This window comes from Peromyscus californicus, unplaced genomic scaffold (assembly GCF_007827085.1).
Source record: "Peromyscus californicus insignis strain IS unplaced genomic scaffold, ASM782708v3 Scaffold_20__1_contigs__length_68692818, whole genome shotgun sequence".
In the NCBI taxonomy this organism is placed as follows: Eukaryota; Metazoa; Chordata; class Mammalia; order Rodentia; family Cricetidae; genus Peromyscus; species Peromyscus californicus.
In genome coordinates, this window is record NW_026294503.1 from 46,482,347 (window position 1) to 46,503,962 (window position 21,616).

Here is a 21,616-nt window from a genome sequence, read left to right on the forward strand (position 1 = left end):
CTCCAGTTCCAGGGCATCCAACTCTTTCTGGCCTCTGTGGGTACATGCACATATATCCATTGTGCATAAAACCTTAATCAGGCACATTCACATATCCATAAATAAAAATATCTTGGAAAAAAAAAAGTAGAAGACAAGGTCTTGATACATACTTTGGTTGGCTAGAACTCACAATGTAGTTCAGGCTGATCTTAGTTTTAACAACTGTTCTCCTCCTGCCTCTGCTTCCCATGACCCACCATCTATAGTTTAGTCAGATCCCCTTCCTCCATCTTAAATTTTTTCTTCACTCCAGCCCAGCACTTAGGGGGATGGGAAGGATGAGTGAGGGTAAGTATCTTTCACTTTAAACATTATTCATAGTTGATGACGTTGTGGATTAAAAAAAGAAAAAGAAACCTATGAAAGTTTAACTAGCATTCTAAGTAGTTTAATAACCAGATGTTGGGCCTTGTTTGAAATTTTTTGTTTGTTTTGTTTTGTTTTGAGACAGTGTCTTACTATGTATCCTTGGCTGGCCTAGAATTCACTATGTAGACCTTACTGGTCTTGAATTCAGATCTGCCTGCCTCTGTAATGCTAGGATTAAGAACATAGGCCACTGTACCCAGCTTTTTTGTATCTTATTATTGTTGCTTCTGACCCATTGAGTTTAATTAGGATTGCATACATGGGCATGGTGTTACTTACTGGAGCATGAGCAACTGTCCTGTGCTTATACCACTGGAGTAAATGAATTCTCCTTCCCTAGCAACTCTAACTGCCACTCATGAATTTCTCACCTATCCATGATGAGATGTTAATGGGCTCCATCTTGAGCAGGCTTCCCTCTACTTCATAGTACTTCCCACTCCTCCTTTTTAAAATAGTGTGGGTGTGCATTGTATGCTACAGCAGGGATATGAAGATACCAACAACTCTGAAGTTTTATTCTCTCCTTGTGTGCACACACTCTCCTTTACCCACTGAACCATTTTACTGCACATCTTGTTCAAGTAACCACATTTGCTGTGAGTTCATTATTGTAGCAGTCATATTGTGGGCTGTCCTCGAATTCATTGCTATCCGCTTACCTATACCTCCCAAGTGCTATGATTAAAGGCATGCGCCACCACCGCCAGGCTTGTGGCTGGCATTTTATAGTGGTCCTCCTTCATGTTTCTTGAGCCTGTACAACCAGGCATGTAATCCCAGCATGTGGATCTGTAAGTAGGACCAGAGGTTCAAGGTCTTCTCCTGCTTTATAGGAAGTTAAAGACCAACCGTACCTCAAGGAGGAAAAAAGGGGGATTAGAGAGCTGGCTTCATTGGTAAAGGGTGTAGACAGACTTTTCGTTTTGAGCTGCCAGCTCACAAAAAATGACACAGAGACCTATTATTAATTATGAAAGCTCAGTCTTAGCTTAGGCTTGTTTCTAACTAGCTCTCATAACTTAACCCATATTTTTTAATCTGTGATCTTCCACGTGTTCATTACTCCATCTCCATTCTGCCCATCCTTGTTGTTCCACGTCTGGCTGGTGACTCTGCCTTCTTCCCAGAGTTCTTTTTGTCCAGAAGCCTCACCTATACCTCCTGCCTAGCTTTTTATTAAATCGTTTGCTATATCGGTTGCAGTGGTATATCTTCACACAGTGGAAAGGAATATTCCACCACAAAAGGGCTTTTTTTCTTTCTTCTTTTTTTTTTTTTGTTTGTTTGTTTGTCTCTTTGTTTTTGTTTTTGAGACAAGGTTTCTCTGTGTAGCCTTGGCTGTCCTGGTACTCTGCTTTGTAGATCAGACTGGCCTCAAATTCAGATCCACCTGCCTCTATGCCTCTTTACTTCTGGGATTAAAGACTTGTGTAATTAATTGCCTGGCAAGAAAAAAAAAATGTTAAACTCAGCATGGTATCACACACCTTTGATTCCAGCACTTTATAGGCAGAGCCACATGAATCAATCTCTGAATTAAAATCCAGCCTGGTCTACTGTTGAGAGTTCCAGGATTACCAGAGCTACATAGATGCTGTCTCAGAAAACAAGGGGCTAGTGGGTGGGGGAGGTGTGGTGGGTTGGATCTCGCCTCATTTAGGATGTAGTTCAGAGTTCATTGTAGAATGTGTGCTTAGTATGAGCAAGACCATAGGATTGATCACCAGCACCCCTAAAATACTTCTGAGCTTTATTTATTCAAGTGAATATTTGTTGTAGGAATAAATTCAGTTCCCTAAAACAGAAGTGATAGTGTAACCTTTGGAGTTTACTCTTGGCATCAATCTGTGATAACTTTTTGTATGTAATGTTAGAAGAGTTTTTGTTTAAGATAGGATCTCAATATCCCAGGCTGGCCTCCAACTCCCTATGTAATATTGATTTTCCTGCAACCACTTCCTGAATGCTGGGATTACAAGTATGTACGTACCCCACATGTGGTTTGTGGGGTACAGAGGGGTCAAACCCGGGAACTTATGAATGGCAGGCAAGAACTATATCAACTGAGCTATATATCTCCAGCACCAAGACTTCCTGCTCTTTAAAGTTTTAGATTAAGAGTTAGAGTAGAGAGATGATGGCTCAACAGTTAAGAGCTTGTTTCCAGCACCTAGGATGGATGGGTGGTTCCCAAGCACCTGTAAATACAGCTCCAGGGCATCTGATGCCTCTGGTTTGCTGGAGGACCCGAATATACATGGCATACTCAGGTGACACCAAGTCCAGCCTTTTGTTTGTTTGTTTGTTTGTTTTTTATTTTGTTTTGATATGTACCCCAAGTTGGTGTCAAACTGAGAATTCAGTCCTCCTGCCCCAGCCTCCTGAATACTGAGATTACAAGCTTGAGCTTGCCTGGTGTAGAGTGCTTTTGTTTGTTGTTTTCATGTGCATATGTGCTTGGTGCCATCAGGAGCCAGAAGAAGATTCCCTGGAAATCTTAAGGAAAGTTGTGAGCCATCAAGTAGGTTCTTGGAATATGGATCATAAGAACAAGTGCTCTGAACTGCTTAAGTCATCTCTTCAGCCCCCTTGTTTTGTTTTGTGATGTAGCTGGGTATGCATGTTACTAAATTCCTAACTTTTTTGCAGCAACTTAAGTATTAATAGGTATTTAATACGTGTTTTTTAGTAAAGGATTAATGATAAATAATAATTTTTAAAAAGCACCCAAAAGCTTTTGTGGGGTGGGGGGTGTCTTTTGCTTGTAACTTCCTGGTTGTTGTGTGGCATAACTTTCTTTGTGGAGACAAAACACACATGTCTACTTAACCAGATAGGGAATCACGGACCAAAATATAGATACCACCAAAGTCCAATTTGGTGAACCAGTGAACTTTGTTGGGACTGCTTATAGGAATATGGGTGAAAGGTTGCTTACCTAAGAAGAAATGACTCAAAGACCCCTGCATCACCAAAGCTCACCCCAGGATGAGTGACAGTTCACAAAGCTGGGAACCTGGAGCATACTGCACAGCCTGTGGGCAGCTCAACAAGTTGGAGAGTGTCCTTTCCAATTGACTCAGTTGGTCTAAACCTCTTCCAGGCATCTTGGTTGGTTTCTGTTGGTTCCAGACAGCTGGTCTGGCCTCCAAGTCTTTTGTAGCTTTTCTCCTGAGAATCTGTTTTGCTGCTCTCAGCTTCTGTTGGAGGGCAGGGGACTCTTACCATTTATTGGTTACTCTGACAGGTAGGGACCTAGTGAATCTGGTCAGATTGAGAGGGACTTTCTGAAGCTATTTTAAGTTGTTAGCTTCTTATTTAAGGAGCTCCCTGCAGAGTGGAATGTTCCAATCTAGGAGCACAATACTGGTCCTTTCTCTGCCTTTTCAGGTTAGGTCAGTCTCTGTATAATAATGGGTAGTTGGACAAGATCAAATAGCAGTGTAGCAGACACAAATATAGTCTCATCTTATACTATTTGGTGGAGGAGAAAGAAGGCTTCAAGAGACAGAAAGTATAATGATGGCAAGGTGGAATTCTGAGGGAAAACACCAGATTATATTGAGATATATGTGAATAAAGACATTATAATTACATACAGATTCCAAGGCAGCTTACAGATTTCTGCATTTTATCTATTTTGTGAACTTTTTTTTTTTTTTTTTTTTTTTTTTTTTTTTTTTTTTTTTTTTTTGGTTTTTCGAGACAGGGTTTCTCTGTGCAGCTTTGCGCCTTTCCTGGATCTCGCACTGCAGACCAGGCTGGCCTCGAACTCACAGAGATCCGCCTGGCTCTGCCTCCCGAGTGCTGGGATTAAAGGCGTGCGCCACCACCGCCCGGCTATTTTGTGAACTTTTATAAACATTTTGTTACTTCTTTTATTGTACCATTCAAAGTTCTAAGGTAAAATGGCTTTCATCCTATGTCTCAGTGAATTTCCATTTTAATTAGGGAAGCAATTATGAATGAATTATAATTCAGTATAGACACGGACATCATTATAATTATTTTAGAATAAATATTAGTACTTTCAAACTTAGAAGCCAAGTGTTGGAGAAATGGTTCGGTAGTTAAATGGTTCACCTTCCAGAGCACCCAGGGACAGTTCGAAGCACCCATGTATATGGTGGCCAACCCTATCTCCACTTGCAGGGATCTGATGCCCTCTTCTGGTCTTGAAAGGCACTGCATGCAAGTGGTGCACTGACATGTGCTGGCAGAACGTTCATACACAAAATAAACACATGTGATGGTACATGGTGTTTATGATCCAGTCCTTGGGAGGCTGAGGCAGGAGGATTACACTTCTAAGGCCAGCCTTGGCTACTTAGTGAGAGTATGTCTCAAAAGAGAAAGATGTAAATAAGTGGTACTACTTAAGGAAAAAAAATTTAAAAATTGCGTCTTTGTTACCTTATTTTTTTGCAAGTTAACATCAGGTAGTCCCATAGTGGTAATTAATGTGCCTACCATGGAACTGGTAATTCTGCGTCTTCCACCTAAGGGCTGGAATTATAGGCCTCACAGAACCAAGCCTGGTATGAAAATACAGGGTTTTTTTGGGGGGAGGGGAGTGTCTTTGAAAAAGATTATTTGGTAAAATGCTTGTCACACAAGTGCAGGGACTTTGTAGTCTCCAGCACACATTTTAAAAGCCGGCTATGATGGCATGGGCTTTTAATCTCAACAGTGAAGAGGTGATGACCAGGCTCTTTGCCCTAATCTGTGAGATACAAGTTTAGTGAGAAAGTTGCCTGTGAGATGTCTTGGTAGGTAAAGAAACTTTCCAAGCCTGATGCCCTTTACTCCTTCAAGCAGTGTCTAACTTCTGCACATGCCCTGTGGTAATTACATGCATGCAAGTGTGTGTGCATGTACAAATGTAAATACACAGATAAATAAATGTGATTTTAAAAACTGCTTAACTTTTTTCAGTTAATCATTGTGTAGTAGAATGGCTCCAGATAAACTGAACACAAAGAAGTTATCTTTTTTTTTTTTTTTTTTTTTTCTCGTTTTTTTTCGAGACAGGGTTTCTCTGTGTAGCTTTGCGCCTTTCCTGGGACTCGCTTGGTAGCCCAGGCTGGCCTCGAACTCACAGAGATCCACCTGGCTCTGCCTCCCGAGTGCTGGGATTAAAGGCGTGCGCCACCACCGCCCGGCAGAAGTTATCTTTTTTACAGAAATAGATTTATGTAGCCCTGGCCCTCTGTAGCTAAGGATGACCTTGAAGTTTCTGATTCCTCAGCCTCTAGCTGGTGCTCAGGTTTTTGTTTTTTTTTTAAACACCTATGTAATGTACTTTGATAAACATACACATTTTTATTTGGTGTATTTTGATTTTTAAATTTGGATTTTATTTATCATTGTGTGTATGGTACATACCACGGTAAGGGTGTAGAGGTTAGATGATAGCCCTATGGAGTCAATCCTCTCCTTTCTCCTTTACAAGTGCAGGGCACTGAATTCAGGTTGGCAGACTTTTATAGTAGGCACCTTTACCTTCTAAGCCATCTTGTGTGTTTTCTTTATATAATCAAGATTTGTTTTAAAATGATTTTGTAATATAGAACATGAAGTATATGGGGATGGTGATGTCTTAGTAATATGGAGAATGAAATTTTGTTTCTGATTTTACGTAGATGGGAATGATGAGCAATCCCAGTCCTTATGGTTCACCATATACTCAGAATTCTGGACAGCAGATTGGAGCGAGTGGCCTTGGTCTCCAAATTCAGGCAAAGACTGTACTACCAAATAGCTTATCTCCATTTGCAATGGACAAAAAGGCAGTTCCTGGTGGGGGAATGCCCAACATGGTGAGTACGAAATCTTTTAGACTGTTTCTTCCTCTTTTTTCTCTTCTGTTTTGATTTTGGAGACAGGGTTTCTTCTCTGTGTAGCCCTGGCTGTCTTGGAACTAGTTCTGTAGATTATGGTGGCCTTGAACTCGCAGAGATCTGCCTGCCCCTGCCTCTCAAGTGGGATTAAACTTGTGTGCCACCTCCACCTGCCTCTTTCTTTCTAATATTTATTTATGCATGTATAGGGTAGGTTTGTGCACGTAGGCCATGGTGAATATGTGAATGGTAGAAGTCATTTTACAGGAGCTGATTTTCTCCTAACGTGAGTCTTGAACTGTAATCAGGCCATTCCCATTACCCATTAAGCCATTTTGTGAGCAGTAGGCTGGCATTTAACACAATCATACATACTTGGAGCCTGACATACATGGTGGGATGAATCATGTGAGGGGGCCCCTCATACCTTAGAATGGAATTTTACTTCTCAAAGTCTCCATATGGAGTCTTATTTCCTGTGCGTATTGATCTGTAGGAAGACTAATCAAAATACGAGTAAATGTGTGCCACAATGAAATCATTGGGGCCTATCCTTCAGGCTTTACTGTTACTGAAGGTTAGGAGACGAGAACTTTTCTGTTCTTGGAGAAAGACTCTTGCAAAGGTTTCTATTCTCAAGGACTGAGTATACTAATTTTATTTGCATTAGTATAATAAAGTAATTTCAAAAATTATCTTTTTATTTCTGTCTGTTGAGGTGGAACCTGGTGCATGTTTGGCTACTGTTAAACTCCATTGTGCAGCAGCTGTAATTAACAATTTTCACCTTTCAAAAATTTCTACTAAGGAGGCTCTCTGTAAGCTTAGGCCAGGCATGTCTACATAGCGAGTTCCAGGCCAACAAGGGCTAAGGTGAGACCTTGTCACTTAGGGGACATGCTAGGTGTGTGGTGCAGCGCACCTTTAATCTATGGAGGCAGAGACAGGTGGATCTCTTGTGATTTGGTTCAAACAATTTCTAGTTGTGAATTTTAAGTTTAAATAGTTTGTTTTTACCTTTCAATAATTGTCCTAGAGTAATTTTATTTTGCTTTTTACATGTTTTAATATTTTGTGTTGTGTTCATTGCCTGTGTTTTTAGACAGTCTGTTAAGTTTTAAACATACAAAGATAAAGAAAACATGTCCTTCCTCTCCTAAGAAATAACTTTTATTTCTTTTTATTTATTTTATTTTATTTCTTTTTATTAAAATAAAAGTTTATTTCTTTTGGAGGTGTAAAAACAAATTTTTTTTCTGGACATGGTGGCACATGTCTTTAATTCCAATACTTGTTTTAAGATTTCTTTTTGTTTATGTGTATATGTATGGAAACACAATGGTGCCCAAGTAGGCTAGAAGAGGGTCTTGGATCTTTTAGAGCTGAGTTAATAGGTGTTTGTGAGCTCTGAACATGTGTGCTATGACTTGAATTCGGGTCTCTGGAAAAGCAAGCTCAGTGCTTTAAAGCATCTGTCAAGCTCCTATATGTTTTTTCTTCCTTTTTTTTTTTTTTAAGTATTTATTTATTTATTTATTATGTATACAGAAGAGGGCACCAGATCTCATTACAGACAGTTATGAGCCACCATGTGGGTGCTGGGAATTGAACTCAGGACCTCTGGAAGAGCAGTCGGTGCTCTTAACCTTTGAGCCATCTCTCCAGCCCCCCATGTGTTTTTTAAGACAAGGTCTGGTAACAGGCTGGCTTCAGATTTGCTGTATAGCAAAGGCTGGCCTTGAATTCTGGATCTTACCCTCTGAGCCTCCAGTACTGAGAATGTGTAGTTTACCTGTTCTTCATTTTGGTTTAGTTCTCTGTGTATACATATTTTGACTATCACTGGGAGATGTTGTAATTTATTTTCTTACTGCATTAAGCTTTCTGATACTAGGAGCTATCGTGTATTTATTGAATTCTTTCCATCCAAATAAACAAACGAAGTCTGGCATATAGTAAATCACCAAGAAGGGTTTAATTTGAATATATCTAGTCCTTATTAAAAGAGAGCACACAAATCTTTGTCACGTCTTTTAGAGCCAGCAGCCTACCCCATCGGTCCAGCAGCCAGGCCTGGTGACTTCAGTTGCCCCTGGGATGGGTTCTGGAGCACACACAGCTGATCCAGAGAAGCGCAAGCTCATCCAGCAGCAGCTTGTTCTCCTTTTACATGCTCACAAATGCCAGCGCCGGGAGCAGGCCAATGGGGAAGTGAGGCAGTGCAATCTTCCCCACTGTCGAACCATGAAAAACGTTCTAAACCACATGACACACTGCCAGTCAGGCAAGTCCTGTCAAGGTGAGTAGCCTGTAGGGTTATTGTTTAGTACCTTGATCATGGTGATGACAATATGGACATACACATGTTCTTACATCAAAATACATAAATTTGGGAGCTGGAGAGATGACTCAGTGATTAAGAACACTGACTGCTCTTCCAGAGGTCCTGAGTTCAATTCCCAGCAACCACATGGTGCCTCACAACCATCAATAATGAGATCTGGTGCCCTCTTCTGGCCTGCAGGGACTCATGAAGGCAGAACACTGTATGCATAATTAATTAATTAATTTTTAAAAAACCATAAATTTGCCCCCCCCATAAACAAAGCAACTTTATACTCCAGGTACATTCTAGACCAATAAAGTCACAGCTTCTTGGTATACATTTGCTTGTTTGTGACATACCTGGAGATTGAACCCTGAGCCTTGTACATGCTAGAGAAGCACTCTGTTGCCGAGCCATGTCTCTACCCCTAAATTTGCCAGAAGTAGCTGATTAGGCTGATCTAGCTATCAGCTAGTTCTGAGGATTGATTGTCACCAGCTCTCAAGCATCGGGGTTAACATGACTGATAATTTTTGGGCACTAGGGATCTGAACTCTGGTCTTGATGCTTGCATAGCAAAGGCCTTGACTCACTAAGCTACTTCACAACTTGATCATTCCTCATTTGCCTATCATAGTACCTTTAAAAAGCTATTGTCGGATGAAATGCAATTTACCTACTTTGGTAAAAGAATCTTGATTATATTCTTTCTGGGGAATTACAAAGATAGCTGCTGTATAACAGCAAAATATTTTAAGTAAGTAGGATATAGTAGGACAGGGAGTTGTAAAGGCTTCTGTTTTCTATTTTGTGATATTTGATTTGTTGCAGCCTAGCACTGCTTAGATAGTACTGTTGAAGGCTTAGTCAAAGCCATGTGGACAAAAACCAAACGCAGTACTACAGTTTTACCCAATTGGATAGTTTTAAATGTGGCATCACTGTTTTATAGGTATGTGTTTTCTGCACTATAGCCTGGGATATCTTTACTTAAAAGAGGTACCACATCTGGAGCACTTGTTAAGTTGGCTGTTAATCCTGTAATGAAAACTTGAAATTATTGTTTTGTTTTAGTGGCACATTGTGCATCTTCTCGACAAATCATTTCACACTGGAAGAATTGTACAAGGCATGATTGTCCTGTGTGTCTTCCTCTCAAAAATGCTGGGGATAAGCGAAATCAACAGTGTAAGTGATTAAATCTTGCTAATTTATTCCCAAGGTTGAGAACCATACTGGTACCATTGGTAGGGTTTAGAGTACTGCTTGATTATGTGAGACTAGTGAATAAACTGGTCCTGTCATGCCATACTAAAACTTTAGTAAAGTGAGAACTCAGTATTCCTTATCTTTAAAAAGATCAATAAGTGAATGTGTGTCCGTCCCCTTCCCCCCACTTGAGATAGAGAGTCTTACTATGTGGCCCAGGCTGGCCTTGAACTTGGTATCTTTTTTTTTTTTTTTCCGAGACAGAGTTTCTCTGTGTAGCTTTGCGCCTTTCCTGGATCTCGCTCTGTAGACCAGGCTGGCCTCGAACTCACAAAGATCCACCTGCCTCTGCCTCCCAAGTGCTGGGATTAAAGGCATGCGCCACCACCGCCCGACTAAACTTGGTATCTTTTTGCCTCAGCCTCCTAAATACTGGGATTACAATTGTGTACTGTCAGGTACAACTTATTCTTTACTTTAAAATTTCCTAAATTGAAGCATCGTTGTTTTGGCATTGAGTGGCTTCTTTTTTTTGGTTTTTCGAGACAGGGTTTCTCTGTAGTTTTGCGCCTTTCCTGGAACTCACTTTGTAGACCAGGCTGGCCTTGAACTCACAGAGATCCTCCTGCCTCTGCCTCCCGAGTGCTGGGATTAAAGGCGTGCGCCACCACCGCCCGGCTGAGTGGCTTCTTCTTACACACTTGCAGCCAAGTAGATCATTTAAACAAACAGGTTTTTTTCTTCTTGATGTCCTGGAAATTGCTTTGTACACCAGGCTGTCCTGGAACTCACAGAGATCTGCCTGCCTCTGCCTCCCAGGTGCTGGGATTAATGGTGTATACCACCACTCTGTGATTTTTTTTTTTAATTTTATAAAATAAATTTATCAGATGATGATGATGAGATTGTTCTCAGAGAAAAGTAGTAAGTAAAAATACTATATTTAAAAAGTGCAACTACCACATCTTTCTTCCACAAAATATTAAGCATTTAGTCTTAAGAGATAAATTTGGAAGTACATATAAAGCATGTATCTAGAAAATGAAAAAAAATTAATCGGAGACATAATCTATAATACTGAGATACTTTAGTAATTGAAACTTTAAAAAAATTCATTAAGCATTTTAGCTCTTTTTCTTACCAACTATAGTATTTTAATATTGCGTCTTTTGTCTTTTCCAGCAATTCTGACTGGAGCACCAGTTGGGCTTGGAAACCCTAGCTCTCTAGGAGTGGGTCAGCAGTCTGCCCCTAGCCTAAGCACTGTTAGTCAGATTGACCCCAGCTCTATAGAGAGAGCCTATGCTGCACTTGGACTACCCTATCAAGTAAATCAGATTCCACCACAACCCCAGGTACAAGCAAAGAATCAACCAAGTCAGCAGTCGGGGCAGTCTCCTCAAGGCATGCGATCTATGAGCAACATGAGTAAGTTCTTCTAATCCAGAGGTGATGTGGTTAAGTGTGGAAATAGCATGCATAAATCAAGATTAACCTGACGTAGGCATGCTCCCTCTCCACCCTCTCCCTTCCTACTTCTATCCCCTTCTGTTTTGTTTTCTACTCAATGTATTTTGGAATTAGGTAATTTTAAAGTGTAGCATAAAGGACATCTTTACAATCCATATGGTGAAAGCAATTACAGGCAATGCTGCTTTTGATGACTTTTCCCTTTTCTTTTTTTGGGGGGGTGGGAGCGTTTTTTTCGAGACAGAGTTTCTCTGTAGCTTTGGAGCCTGTCATGGACTAGCTCTGTAGACCAGGCTGGCCTTGAACTCAAAGATATTCACCTGTCTCTGCCTCCCGAGTGCTGGGATTACAGGTGTGCGCCACCACCGCCCGGCTACTTTTTCCCTTTTCATACTTGAGTTTAAATTTCCAGAAATAAGATCCTTTGTGTCTTATGGAACTTTACCCATTGAGTCATTTAATTGGTCAACCCTATTTATTCTTGTTTTGTTTTTATTTGGTTGATTTTGTTACTGTTACTTGTTTTTTGAGACAGGATCTCTACATATTCCTGCCTGTCCTAGAGCTTAATGTAGACCAGGTTGGCCTCAAACTGAGAGATCCTCCTGCCTCTGCCTCCCAAGTGCTGGCAAAAGGCATGCGGCACCACACCTGTCTGAGCAGCTTTGTTTTTAAAAAGTTATAATTTTTTTGCTTGGTGGTGATGTTGAATGCCTTAATCCCAGCAGTGGAGAGACAGGTGCAGGTGGATTTCTGTGAGTTCGAGGCCAACCTGGTCTACAGAGCTAGTTCCAGGATAGTGAAGGCTACACAAAGAAACTTCATCGAAAACAAACAAACAAATTAATTACTTTTTGTGTGTATTGGTGTGTGTCTTTGTATGCACATATACTTAATACTGACCATGGAAGGTGTCCAGGAGGGGTGTTGAGTCTCTGGAACTGAATTTTTGGGCAGTTTGGAGGCTTCTGACACAGGGATGCTGGGAACTAAAGTTGGGTCTTCTGGAGCACCACTAAAGTGATCTCTTTGTTTGTTTGAGAGGGTATCTATATAACCCTGGCTGTTGTGGAACTCACTGCACTAGGCTGCCCCCAAATTCTGAGACCTGCCTGTCTCTGCCTCCCTAGTGCTGGGATTAAAGGATTATACTACCAAGCCAAGCCATTGTCCAAGCAAGTGTTCTTATCTTAACCTCTGAGTCTTTTTTTCAGTCATACCTTTTTCTTTGTGTTTTATGTTTGAGTCTGTTTTCCTTGCTTGTGTATTATTCTACCACATGCTTATAGAGGACAGAAATGAGGTGGCAGTATCCTGGAACTGTAAATTCCATGTGGGTGCTGGCAATCAAACCCAGGTTCTCTTTTAGAGTAACCAGTGCTTTTATGGTCTCCAACCTCTGTGTTGTTTTTAATTTTTTTTTTTTTTTACATTTAGTATTTTTAATTTCATGTATGTATGTATCTATGTGTGTCCATGTCCATATGTGCTTGTGAGTATAGGTGCCCTTAATAGGTCAGAACTCTTGAATCTTGACTTATATTACAGGTTGTTGTAAGCTATCTGACATGGGTGCTAGGAACTAAACTGGTGTCCCCTGGGGGAGCAGCTTGTGTCTTATCACTGAGCCATATCTCTAGCCCCGCCTTGTTTTTTTCAGAGAGGTTTTCTCACTGGACCTCTCAGCATGCCCTTTATGCTCTGCTGACAAGCCACAGAGTCCCAGAGACTGCGCTCTCTTTGCTTTCTCATTACTGATACTACAAGTACATATATCACATCATAGGTGCTGGGAATCTGATATCTAAAGGACTTCATGTTACCATGACAAGCACTTGACAGATTAAGCTATCTATTCTTAGTTTTGCTTTTTAATGTTTCATTTATCTGGATTTGTGTGTTTCTGATTGCTTGACTGTATGTGTATCACGTGTAGAGCTTGAGATAATTAGAGGTTATTAGATTTTTAGAATTGGAATTTTGTATGGCTTTGAGTGTGGGAACTGAACCAAGATTCTCAAGGGCAGCTTTTTATTTATTTAGGGTTTTTTTTTTGGTGTTTTTTTTTTTTTTTTTTTTTTTTGAGACAGAGTTTCTCTGTATAGCCCTGGCTGTCCTGGAACTACTCATTCTTTAGACCAGGCTGGCCTCAAACTCACAGAGATCCGTCTGCCTTGGCCTTCCCACTGCTGGGATTAAAGGTGTGTGCCACCATGGCACACAAGTGCTTTTTTTTTTTTTTTTTTTTAACCCCTGAGCTTTCTTTTACTGCTTCCAATATTTTTTGTTTATTTGAGAGAAGGTCTCGCTATGTAGTTCTGACTGTCCTGGAACTCACTTAAGTAGACCTGGATGACCTCTGACTTACAGAAATCTGCTTGCTACTACCTCCCATGTACTGGGAATAAAAATGTGTGCCACCAGTAAGGTCTGGCAACCACCCCTTTTGGCACTAGGGTGACTTTTGAGCACTGTATTTTGTGTATGTGCATGAGATCCGGACTCTGATCCTCATGCTAGGGTAGCAACACTACCAATTGAGCCTTTTTTCCAACTTCTGTGCCTCTTCTTTCTTACTGGTTTGGGAGGTTGCTTCAAGTGTTAGTTTTTCTGTGTTGTTGATTGCATTGCTAAACGAATGTGCTATTCTTTTTCTAATTTGACAATTTTCTTCACTTGGTTCATGGTATTCATTGTATGGTGACTATTTTATTTATTATTTCCCTATTTTGCTTTATTTTACTTTAGGTGCTAGTCCTATGGGTGTAAATGGAGGTGTAGGGGTTCAGACACCGAATCTTCTTTCTGACTCCATGTTGCATTCAGCCATAAATTCTCAAAAGTAAGTTTGTGCCCTGAGTCCCTTCAAATACTTAAGAATTCTTTGAGTGTTTTATCTAGTTTCCTTGATTTGCAGATAGCTTTTAGGAAGGAAAGGAGCAGGGTGTCCATTCATAACCTTATTTGACATTTGCGTCACTTACATGAGTTAATCTGTACCCCTCCAGAAGAAAGAGGGAGCTGAAATGTTGTAGCTCCATCCCATTCTTCCATGATGGATACCATCAGAACATACTGTGCAGATGTATGAAGTTTTCAAAGAATATGTTTCTTTTAGTGTTATTTTAAGCCATTGATCAAAGGCCGTGGTATTAGGTGGATACCATGGCAATACAGCATGGTGACATGACTTGGCTTTTGAAATACAAGAGTTCATCCTCATCCTTCATGAGGAAATGTAACACTTTTCTTTACTGAGGTATACACACAAACAACATGTAGTCTCATACACATGCCCTTTAAACATACTCAGTCACTACTCATGGCAGTAATTACTGTTAGTGCTAAGTAAAGCCTGTCTCTAGTACTTCTTCACTAAAACTATTTTACCACTCATTTTTTAAAGCCCAATGATGAGTGAAAATGCCAGTGTGGCCTCCCTAGGTCCTTTGCCAACAACAGCTCAGCCATCTAGTACTGGAATTCGGAAACAATGGCATGAAGATATTACTCAGGATCTTCGAAACCACCTTGTTCATAAACTGTAAGTAAAGCATGTCACTCTTAAGAGTTGTTGTGTCAGGAGGAGTGGGGATCTGTGGATAGTATGTGGAGTGAGTAGAAAATTTCATAATAAAGAAAAGTGGAAGAAAAAAAAAGTTGTGTCAATAATGTTTCCAAACATGCTGGGCATGTTAATTTACTTCTTGTGTCTTGAGGGGTAAGGTTTTGCTATCCCAGGCTAACCTTGAGTTCTTGATTCTTTTTCCCCCACCTCCCGCGTACTTGGGGTTGTATGCATCTGTCTGTCACCATGCCTGGTTCTTGATTCTATTTTATTCTTTACTTTCTTCTCCATCCTTCTTAACGTTATTTTACAAGGCTTTCGTCATTAACATATAAATTATCTGCCCAGTTTCAGGAAATAGTAACTAATTTTTAGTTACTTGGGGCTTGTACGATGGGTCAGTGACTAAAGGCTCTTGCCATCAAGTCCACCCCTGAACTCGCATGGTAGAAAGGGGAAAACTGACTCCTGAAGATATGCACTGGCCTTCACACCAATGCTGTGCCTTACACCCACAAACAATAAATTAAACAATTTGAATAAAAATTTTAATTTTTGAACCTGGCACTGTTGCCAGAATACTTGCCCAAGTACATGAAACCCTGGTGTGATCGCCACCACCATATGAACTTGGTGTGGTGGTGAGGCAGAAGAGGATCAGACATTTGGGGATGCAAGGGCTCCTGGACATGCTTGTATAAGCTTATGTAAGTTATCACACACATTTAAAAATGGAATAAAATCCTGTTGCTACATATTTTACAGGGAATTACTGCAGTGGGAAACTGTTTCTTTGTATTTTGAGTTAGAGTCTCTTGTAGCCCTAGCTGTCTTGGAACTGGATATGCAGACCAGGCTGGCCTTGAATTTGGGAAATCCTCCTGCCTCTGCCTGCTGAGTACTGAGATTAAAGGTGGTGGCTACCACACCCAACTTTATAGTGAGAAACTTCTTTGATAGCAAAATTGCTTTCTTTTTGCTCCTTCTTTACAAGTTCTTAAAAAATTTTTTAATAATTGTTGGGTTTTGTTTTAATAAAGTAAATAAATTTAAAAGAGTAGAAATGTCTAAAGGCTTCGTGATACTGGAAGAAAAGTCCAGTTTTCTCTGTTTATGTGGCACAGTACAACATTTTACATGTAGAATCACAAAGACCAGAGAGTATTTAATTCATGCTTATATATTTTTGTATGAGTTTATGCTATGTGGGTATGAGTGTGTGGGGAGATAGAAGAGGGTGTTTGATCCACTAGAGCTGCCTAATACTGGTGCTGAGAGCCTAACTTGATTCCTCTGAAAGAAGAGAAATTGCTCTGAATCTCTAAGCGGTTGCTCTAGCCCTCCAGAAAGTTTTTTTTTTTTGTTTTTTTTGTTGTTGTTGTTTTTTTGAGACAGGGTTTCTCTGTGTAGCTTTGCGCCTTTCCTGGAACTCACTTGGTAGCCCAGGCTGGCCTCGAACTCACAGAGATCCACCTGGCTCTGCCTCCCGAGTGCTGGGATTAAAGGCATGCGCCACCACCGCCCGGCTCAGAAAGTATTTTTATGGGGTTACTTTTCATGATTATAAGAACCTTTTGATTGTCATTAAAAAATTTTTTTTAAGTTAATATTGCTTTATATTGTAATAGCAACTTTCCTTTAATAAAAAACGTTTGATGGGCATGGTGACATAGGCGTTTGATTCCAGCACTTGGGAGTCAGAGGCAGGCTAATCTCTGTGAGTTGAAGGATATTCTGGCCTACAAAGTGAGGTCCAAGACAGCCAGTGCTACACAGAACTGATCATGAACATGATCAAAATTAGGCCCACCACTAGAGAAAAGCAAAACTAAGCAGACATTGTTCTGTTGGTAAATTTTGAAAATTATAGTATTTTGGGGTCTGGATTGATGGCTTAAGAATGCTGGCTGCTGAGACAAGGACCCAAGTTCTAAACCAGCCCACCCTCATGGCAGGTCACAGCTGTCTGTAACTCCAGTCCTATTGTATATGATCCCATTTTCTGCCTTCTATGGGCACTGCACACTTATGATGCAGACATACAGGTAAAACACCTAAATAAAATACAGTTGAGACTTAATGAAATGAACAACTTCAGAAAAAGAATGAGAATATTATATTTTGTGAATGGACCATGTCAATATTGGTTAGGGTAAACTACACAGTATTATGTTTTACTGTGGTGAATGTATGTAAAGCTGACATGTTATTACAGTGGTACTGTTTTATGTTCCAGTGTTCAAGCCATATTTCCCACTCCGGATCCTGCTGCTTTAAAAGACCGACGGATGGAAAACCTTGTTGCATATGCTCGTAAAGTAGAAGGGGACATGTATGAGTCTGCAAACAATAGAGTGAGCAAGAAGTTTTTCTCTTCTCTGAAGTGGGTCTGTTGACTACTTGTTGCTCTTTGATAAGCTCACTACCCAGCTCCCAAATAAATCACACACAGTGACTTACTCTTTCTTATGAATCCAGCTTTTCTTAACTTAAATTGTCCCATCTTATTTTTTGCCTCTTTTTCTATTTCTGTATACCTTTCTTTACTTTTTTCTCCGTGGCTTGCTTTGTAGCTGGATGACTGGCCCCTGGAGTCCTCTTTTCTCTTTTCTTGCTTCTAGATCTTTTCTTCCCAGATACTCCTATTTATTCTCTCTGCCTGCTAGCCCCATCTATCCTTTCTCCTGCCTTGCCATTGGCTGTTCCTGTATTTATTAGAGAAGTCAGGTGCTTTAGACAAGCAAAGTAACACAGCTTCACAGAGTTAAACAAATGCAACATAAAAGAATACAACATATGTTTACATCATTAAACAAATATTCCACAGCATAAACAATGTAACAATCTTAAAATAATCTGCAACAGTTGAGTTTTAAATTTTCTTGTCTTGGTAAGGTTTGGTGGTGCATACTTTTTTGTTGTTGTTTGTGGAGTCAGTTTCTCTGTAGCTTTGGAGCCTGTCCTGGAACTTGCTCTGTAGACCAGGCTGGCCTCTAACTCACAGATATCCACCTGCCTGTGCCTCCTGAGTGCTGGGACTATAGGCGTGTGCCCTACCTCCTGGCATTGGTGCAATCTTTTAATACCAGTACTCTGGAGGTAGAGGCTACAGGTCTGTATGAATTTGAGGCCATATACTGAGAACTTGTCTCTCAAAAAACAAATGCTGGTTTTCTTGAGAGGATCCTCTATAGTTTTACTGTTCCATCTTCCTAGTACTGAATAGTCAAAATAACAAAGCAGTTCATTTTATTTGAGACAAAGTTGGAAGTAAAATTTGCTGGTCTCAAAGTTGGTGGAGGCTAGACTTGAATGAATTCTTGATCCTCCTGTCTTTATTTCTCAAGTGCTAGCAGAGCAATGTCTTTAAGTGTATATAAATTATCTTACCTCTTCTTATTTTATCAGCCTCTGTCTCTCAGACTCTCTTTCACACACGCACACATGCACGCACGCACGCACGCGCACACACACACACACACACCCGACAATGTTTCTTTGAGTTCCCTGGCTGTCCTGGAACTAACTGTAGATCAGGCTGGCCTCAAACTCTGATCTGCCTGCCTCTGCCTTCCTGGTGCTGGGATTAAAGATGTGTGCTACCATGTCCAGTTTACATTTTCTTATAATACATTATGTTCATGTGGGACTTATTTTGAAAAGCAGCTTATTGTTAGTGGTTTTGTGATGTCTTCTATAGAAGGTGGTGAATCAGTTTATTGATATTTATGTCAAGCAGTATTTTCTTTGCATTAAACTGAAGGTTTAAGAATTGGTAGAAGTGGGCAGTGGCGCATGCCTTTATTTCAGCACTCCGGCCGGAGGCAGAGTCGGGCAGATCTCTGTGAGTTCGAGGCCAGCCTGGTCTACAGAGTGAGTTCCAGGACAGGCTCCAAAACTACACAGAGAAACCCTGTCTCAAAAAAAAAAAAAAAAAAAAAAAATTGGTAGACTGTCCAGGCTGCCATCTGTCTCTGTCTACCTTCCCAAGACTCCTGAAAGTTGCTTGCGTCCTTCTCCCATTTCTTAGGTAATATTATATCCTTCTGAGGTCTTTGATGTAGTTGGAGATAGTTATAATTTTGTTAGTTATGATAATAGATAAGTTAGATAGGAAACCTTAAACTCACTAATATAGGGTAGATAGGATATCTTCTTTAATTTTTTTTTTTAAGATTTATTTATTTATTATATATACAGTATTCTGTTTGCATGTATCCCTGCAGGCCAGAAGAGGGAGACAGATCTCATTACAGGTGGTTGTGAGCCACCATGTGGGTGCTGGGAATTGAACTCAGGACCTCTGTAGGAAAAGCCAGTGCTCTTAACCTCTGAGCCATCTCTCCAGCCCCATCTTCTTTAATTTTGCCAAATACAAATAGACTAGATATTATAAATAGACTAGATATTATAACTGTAATTCTTGCTTGATAATTGTTTTGTTATATGTAATTTTACTGTTAAAGTTAAAACCTTTCTTTTTGAAAAAAGAGAAAAGATGCTGTGGCTATCGCTCTATGTAGCTGGAGAGTTTTCTCTCTGGTCCCGCCAAACCCTGGCAGTCTGACAGCCCACTTGCCATGTGGCTCGTGGCTTACTGGCATCTTCACATTCTGCTTGTCATGGTGGCGGCTGGCATTGTCTCCTTTCCCCTTCCTGTTCTCTCAATTCTCCTCTCTGTTAGTCTCGCCTATACTTCCTGCCTGGCCACTGGCCAATCAGTGTTTTATTTATTGACCAATCAGAGCAATTTAACATACAGACCATCCCACAGCAGCTCTATATGCTACGAATGTTTTGCTCTGATTGGTTAATAAATAAAGCGCTCATTGGCCAGTAGCCAGGCAAGAAGTATAGGCTGGACAAAGAGAAAGGAGAATTCTGGGAACAGGAAGCCTGAGTCAGGAGTCGCCAGGCAAACACAGAGAAAGCAAGAATTAATATAAGCATCTGTGTGTTTATTTGGGTCTGAGCAGCTGCGGGCCGGGCAGGACTGAAGAAAACGCCAGCCACAGGTATTGCTGGGCAGTGGTGGCGCACGCCTTTATAATCTCAGCACTAGGGAGACAGAGCCAGGCAGATCTCTGAGCCTGGTGAACAGAGCGAGATCGAGGATAGGTACCAAAACTGCATAGAGAATCCCTGTCTCGAAAAACCAAAAAATTGGTAATAAGAGCTGGAGAGATGGCTCAGGTGTTAAGAGCACTGGCTGCTCTTTCAGAGGACCCAGGTTCAATTTCTAGCACCCACATGACAGCTCATACCCGTCTTTAACTCCTGTTCCTGGGATTCTGACACCCTCACAGAGACATACATGCAGGCAAAAAAACCAATGAACATTTTTTTAAAAAAAAAGGTAGTAAAACGTAGGTCATTCTTTCTGTACTTTATAAATTGCCAGTTTGTATTTTGTAAATACAGTCATAGAAGATAATTTTACTTTGTGATGTCATAGTAAAATTACTAGTCACGTGTTATTGCAAGTATGAATTCATTTATTGATGACTTAGATACACTAGAATCTTCGTATTTTCCTGCCTGTTTTTGGTTTTACTTCGTTTTTTCAAGACAGGGTTTCTCTGTGTAGCCCTGTCTGTCCTTTAGCTCACTTTGTAGACCAGGCTGGCCTCAAACTCAGAGGTCTGTCTGCCTCTCTTACAGCCAATTTTAGTTCTTGTCTGCATTTTAAATGAAACCAGTATTTGGTCTTGGTCCAGTTTTTCTGTTATTCAGTTCCTGTTTTCTCCTCTTTCTAACTTAAATTTTATTTCAAGGCGGAGTATTACCACCTCCTAGCTGAGAAGATCTATAAGATTCAGAAAGAACTAGAAGAGAAACGGAGGACTAGGCTACAGAAACAGAACATGCTGCCAAGTGCTCCTGGCATGGTTCCAGTTTCTATGAACACTGGGCCTAACATGGGACAGCAACAACCAGGAATGACTACTAGTAAGTACTTTTTGTTATACTTATTATAAAGAAAAGAAAGCCGGGCGGCGGTGGTGCACACCTTTAATCCCATCACTGGGAGGCAGAGGCAGGCGGATCTCTGAGTTCAAGGCCAGCTTGGTCTACTGAGGAAGTTCCAGAACAGCCAAGTCTACACAAAGAAACCTTGTCTCGAAGAAAAGAAATATAGAATAAAATAATACCTCTACTTTTTAAAACTTGGAACAATATAAGGTGTCTAGGTATGATATTGATGTATCTTGATAATTACTATTATTTTCTCTGCCCAAGAGAGCCTTTGAAATTGTAACACCTAGGAAATGGCAGCTTACATGTTTTTCTTTGCCCCGCCCTCCCCGCCCCCACCCCCACACACACACACCTCCGGCAGGGTTTCTCTGTGTAGTTTTGGTGCCTGTCCTGGATCTTGCTGTGTAGACCATGCTGGCCTTGAACTCACAGGGATCTGCCTGGCTCTGCTTCTCGAGTCATGGGATTAAAGGCGTATGCCACCACCGCCCGCCCAAAGCTTACATGTTTTCACTGCCATCCACCATCTTGTATATGACAATTTTAAAGGGTTAGTCCACAATCATCATGGTGGGAAGCAAGCTTCTGGTACTGGAGTGAGCAGTAGCTGAGAGCTTCACATTCTGATCCACAGGCAGAGAGAGACTTGAAGCCTCAAGGTTTACCCATAGTGAACACGTTCTTCAATTAGACCATGCTTACTCCAACAAGGTCATACTTCCTAGTCTTTACCAAATAGTTCATTCTCTGGAGGCCAAAGCATTCACATATGAGCATGTAGGGCTCGTCTCATTGAAACAACCACATAGT

The 21,616-nt window shown here is 40.7% G+C and overlaps 1 protein-coding gene across 1 annotated transcript in view; it reads left to right on the forward strand.

Annotated features, from left to right (window-relative positions):
* The window catches only part of Ep300 (E1A binding protein p300), a 72,847-nt gene that overhangs the window by 19,611 nt on the left and 31,620 nt on the right, over window positions 1–21,616 (forward strand). Inside the window, exons 3-10 of the mRNA XM_052748406.1 lie at window positions 6,057–6,233; window positions 8,292–8,553; window positions 9,655–9,768; window positions 10,972–11,217; window positions 14,008–14,101; window positions 14,666–14,803; window positions 17,064–17,181; window positions 20,602–20,776. Coding sequence (XP_052604366.1) covers window positions 6,057–6,233; window positions 8,292–8,553; window positions 9,655–9,768; window positions 10,972–11,217; window positions 14,008–14,101; window positions 14,666–14,803; window positions 17,064–17,181; window positions 20,602–20,776 — 1,324 coding nt within the window. The remainder of the gene's footprint in view (window positions 1–6,056; window positions 6,234–8,291; window positions 8,554–9,654; window positions 9,769–10,971; window positions 11,218–14,007; window positions 14,102–14,665; window positions 14,804–17,063; window positions 17,182–20,601; window positions 20,777–21,616) is intronic.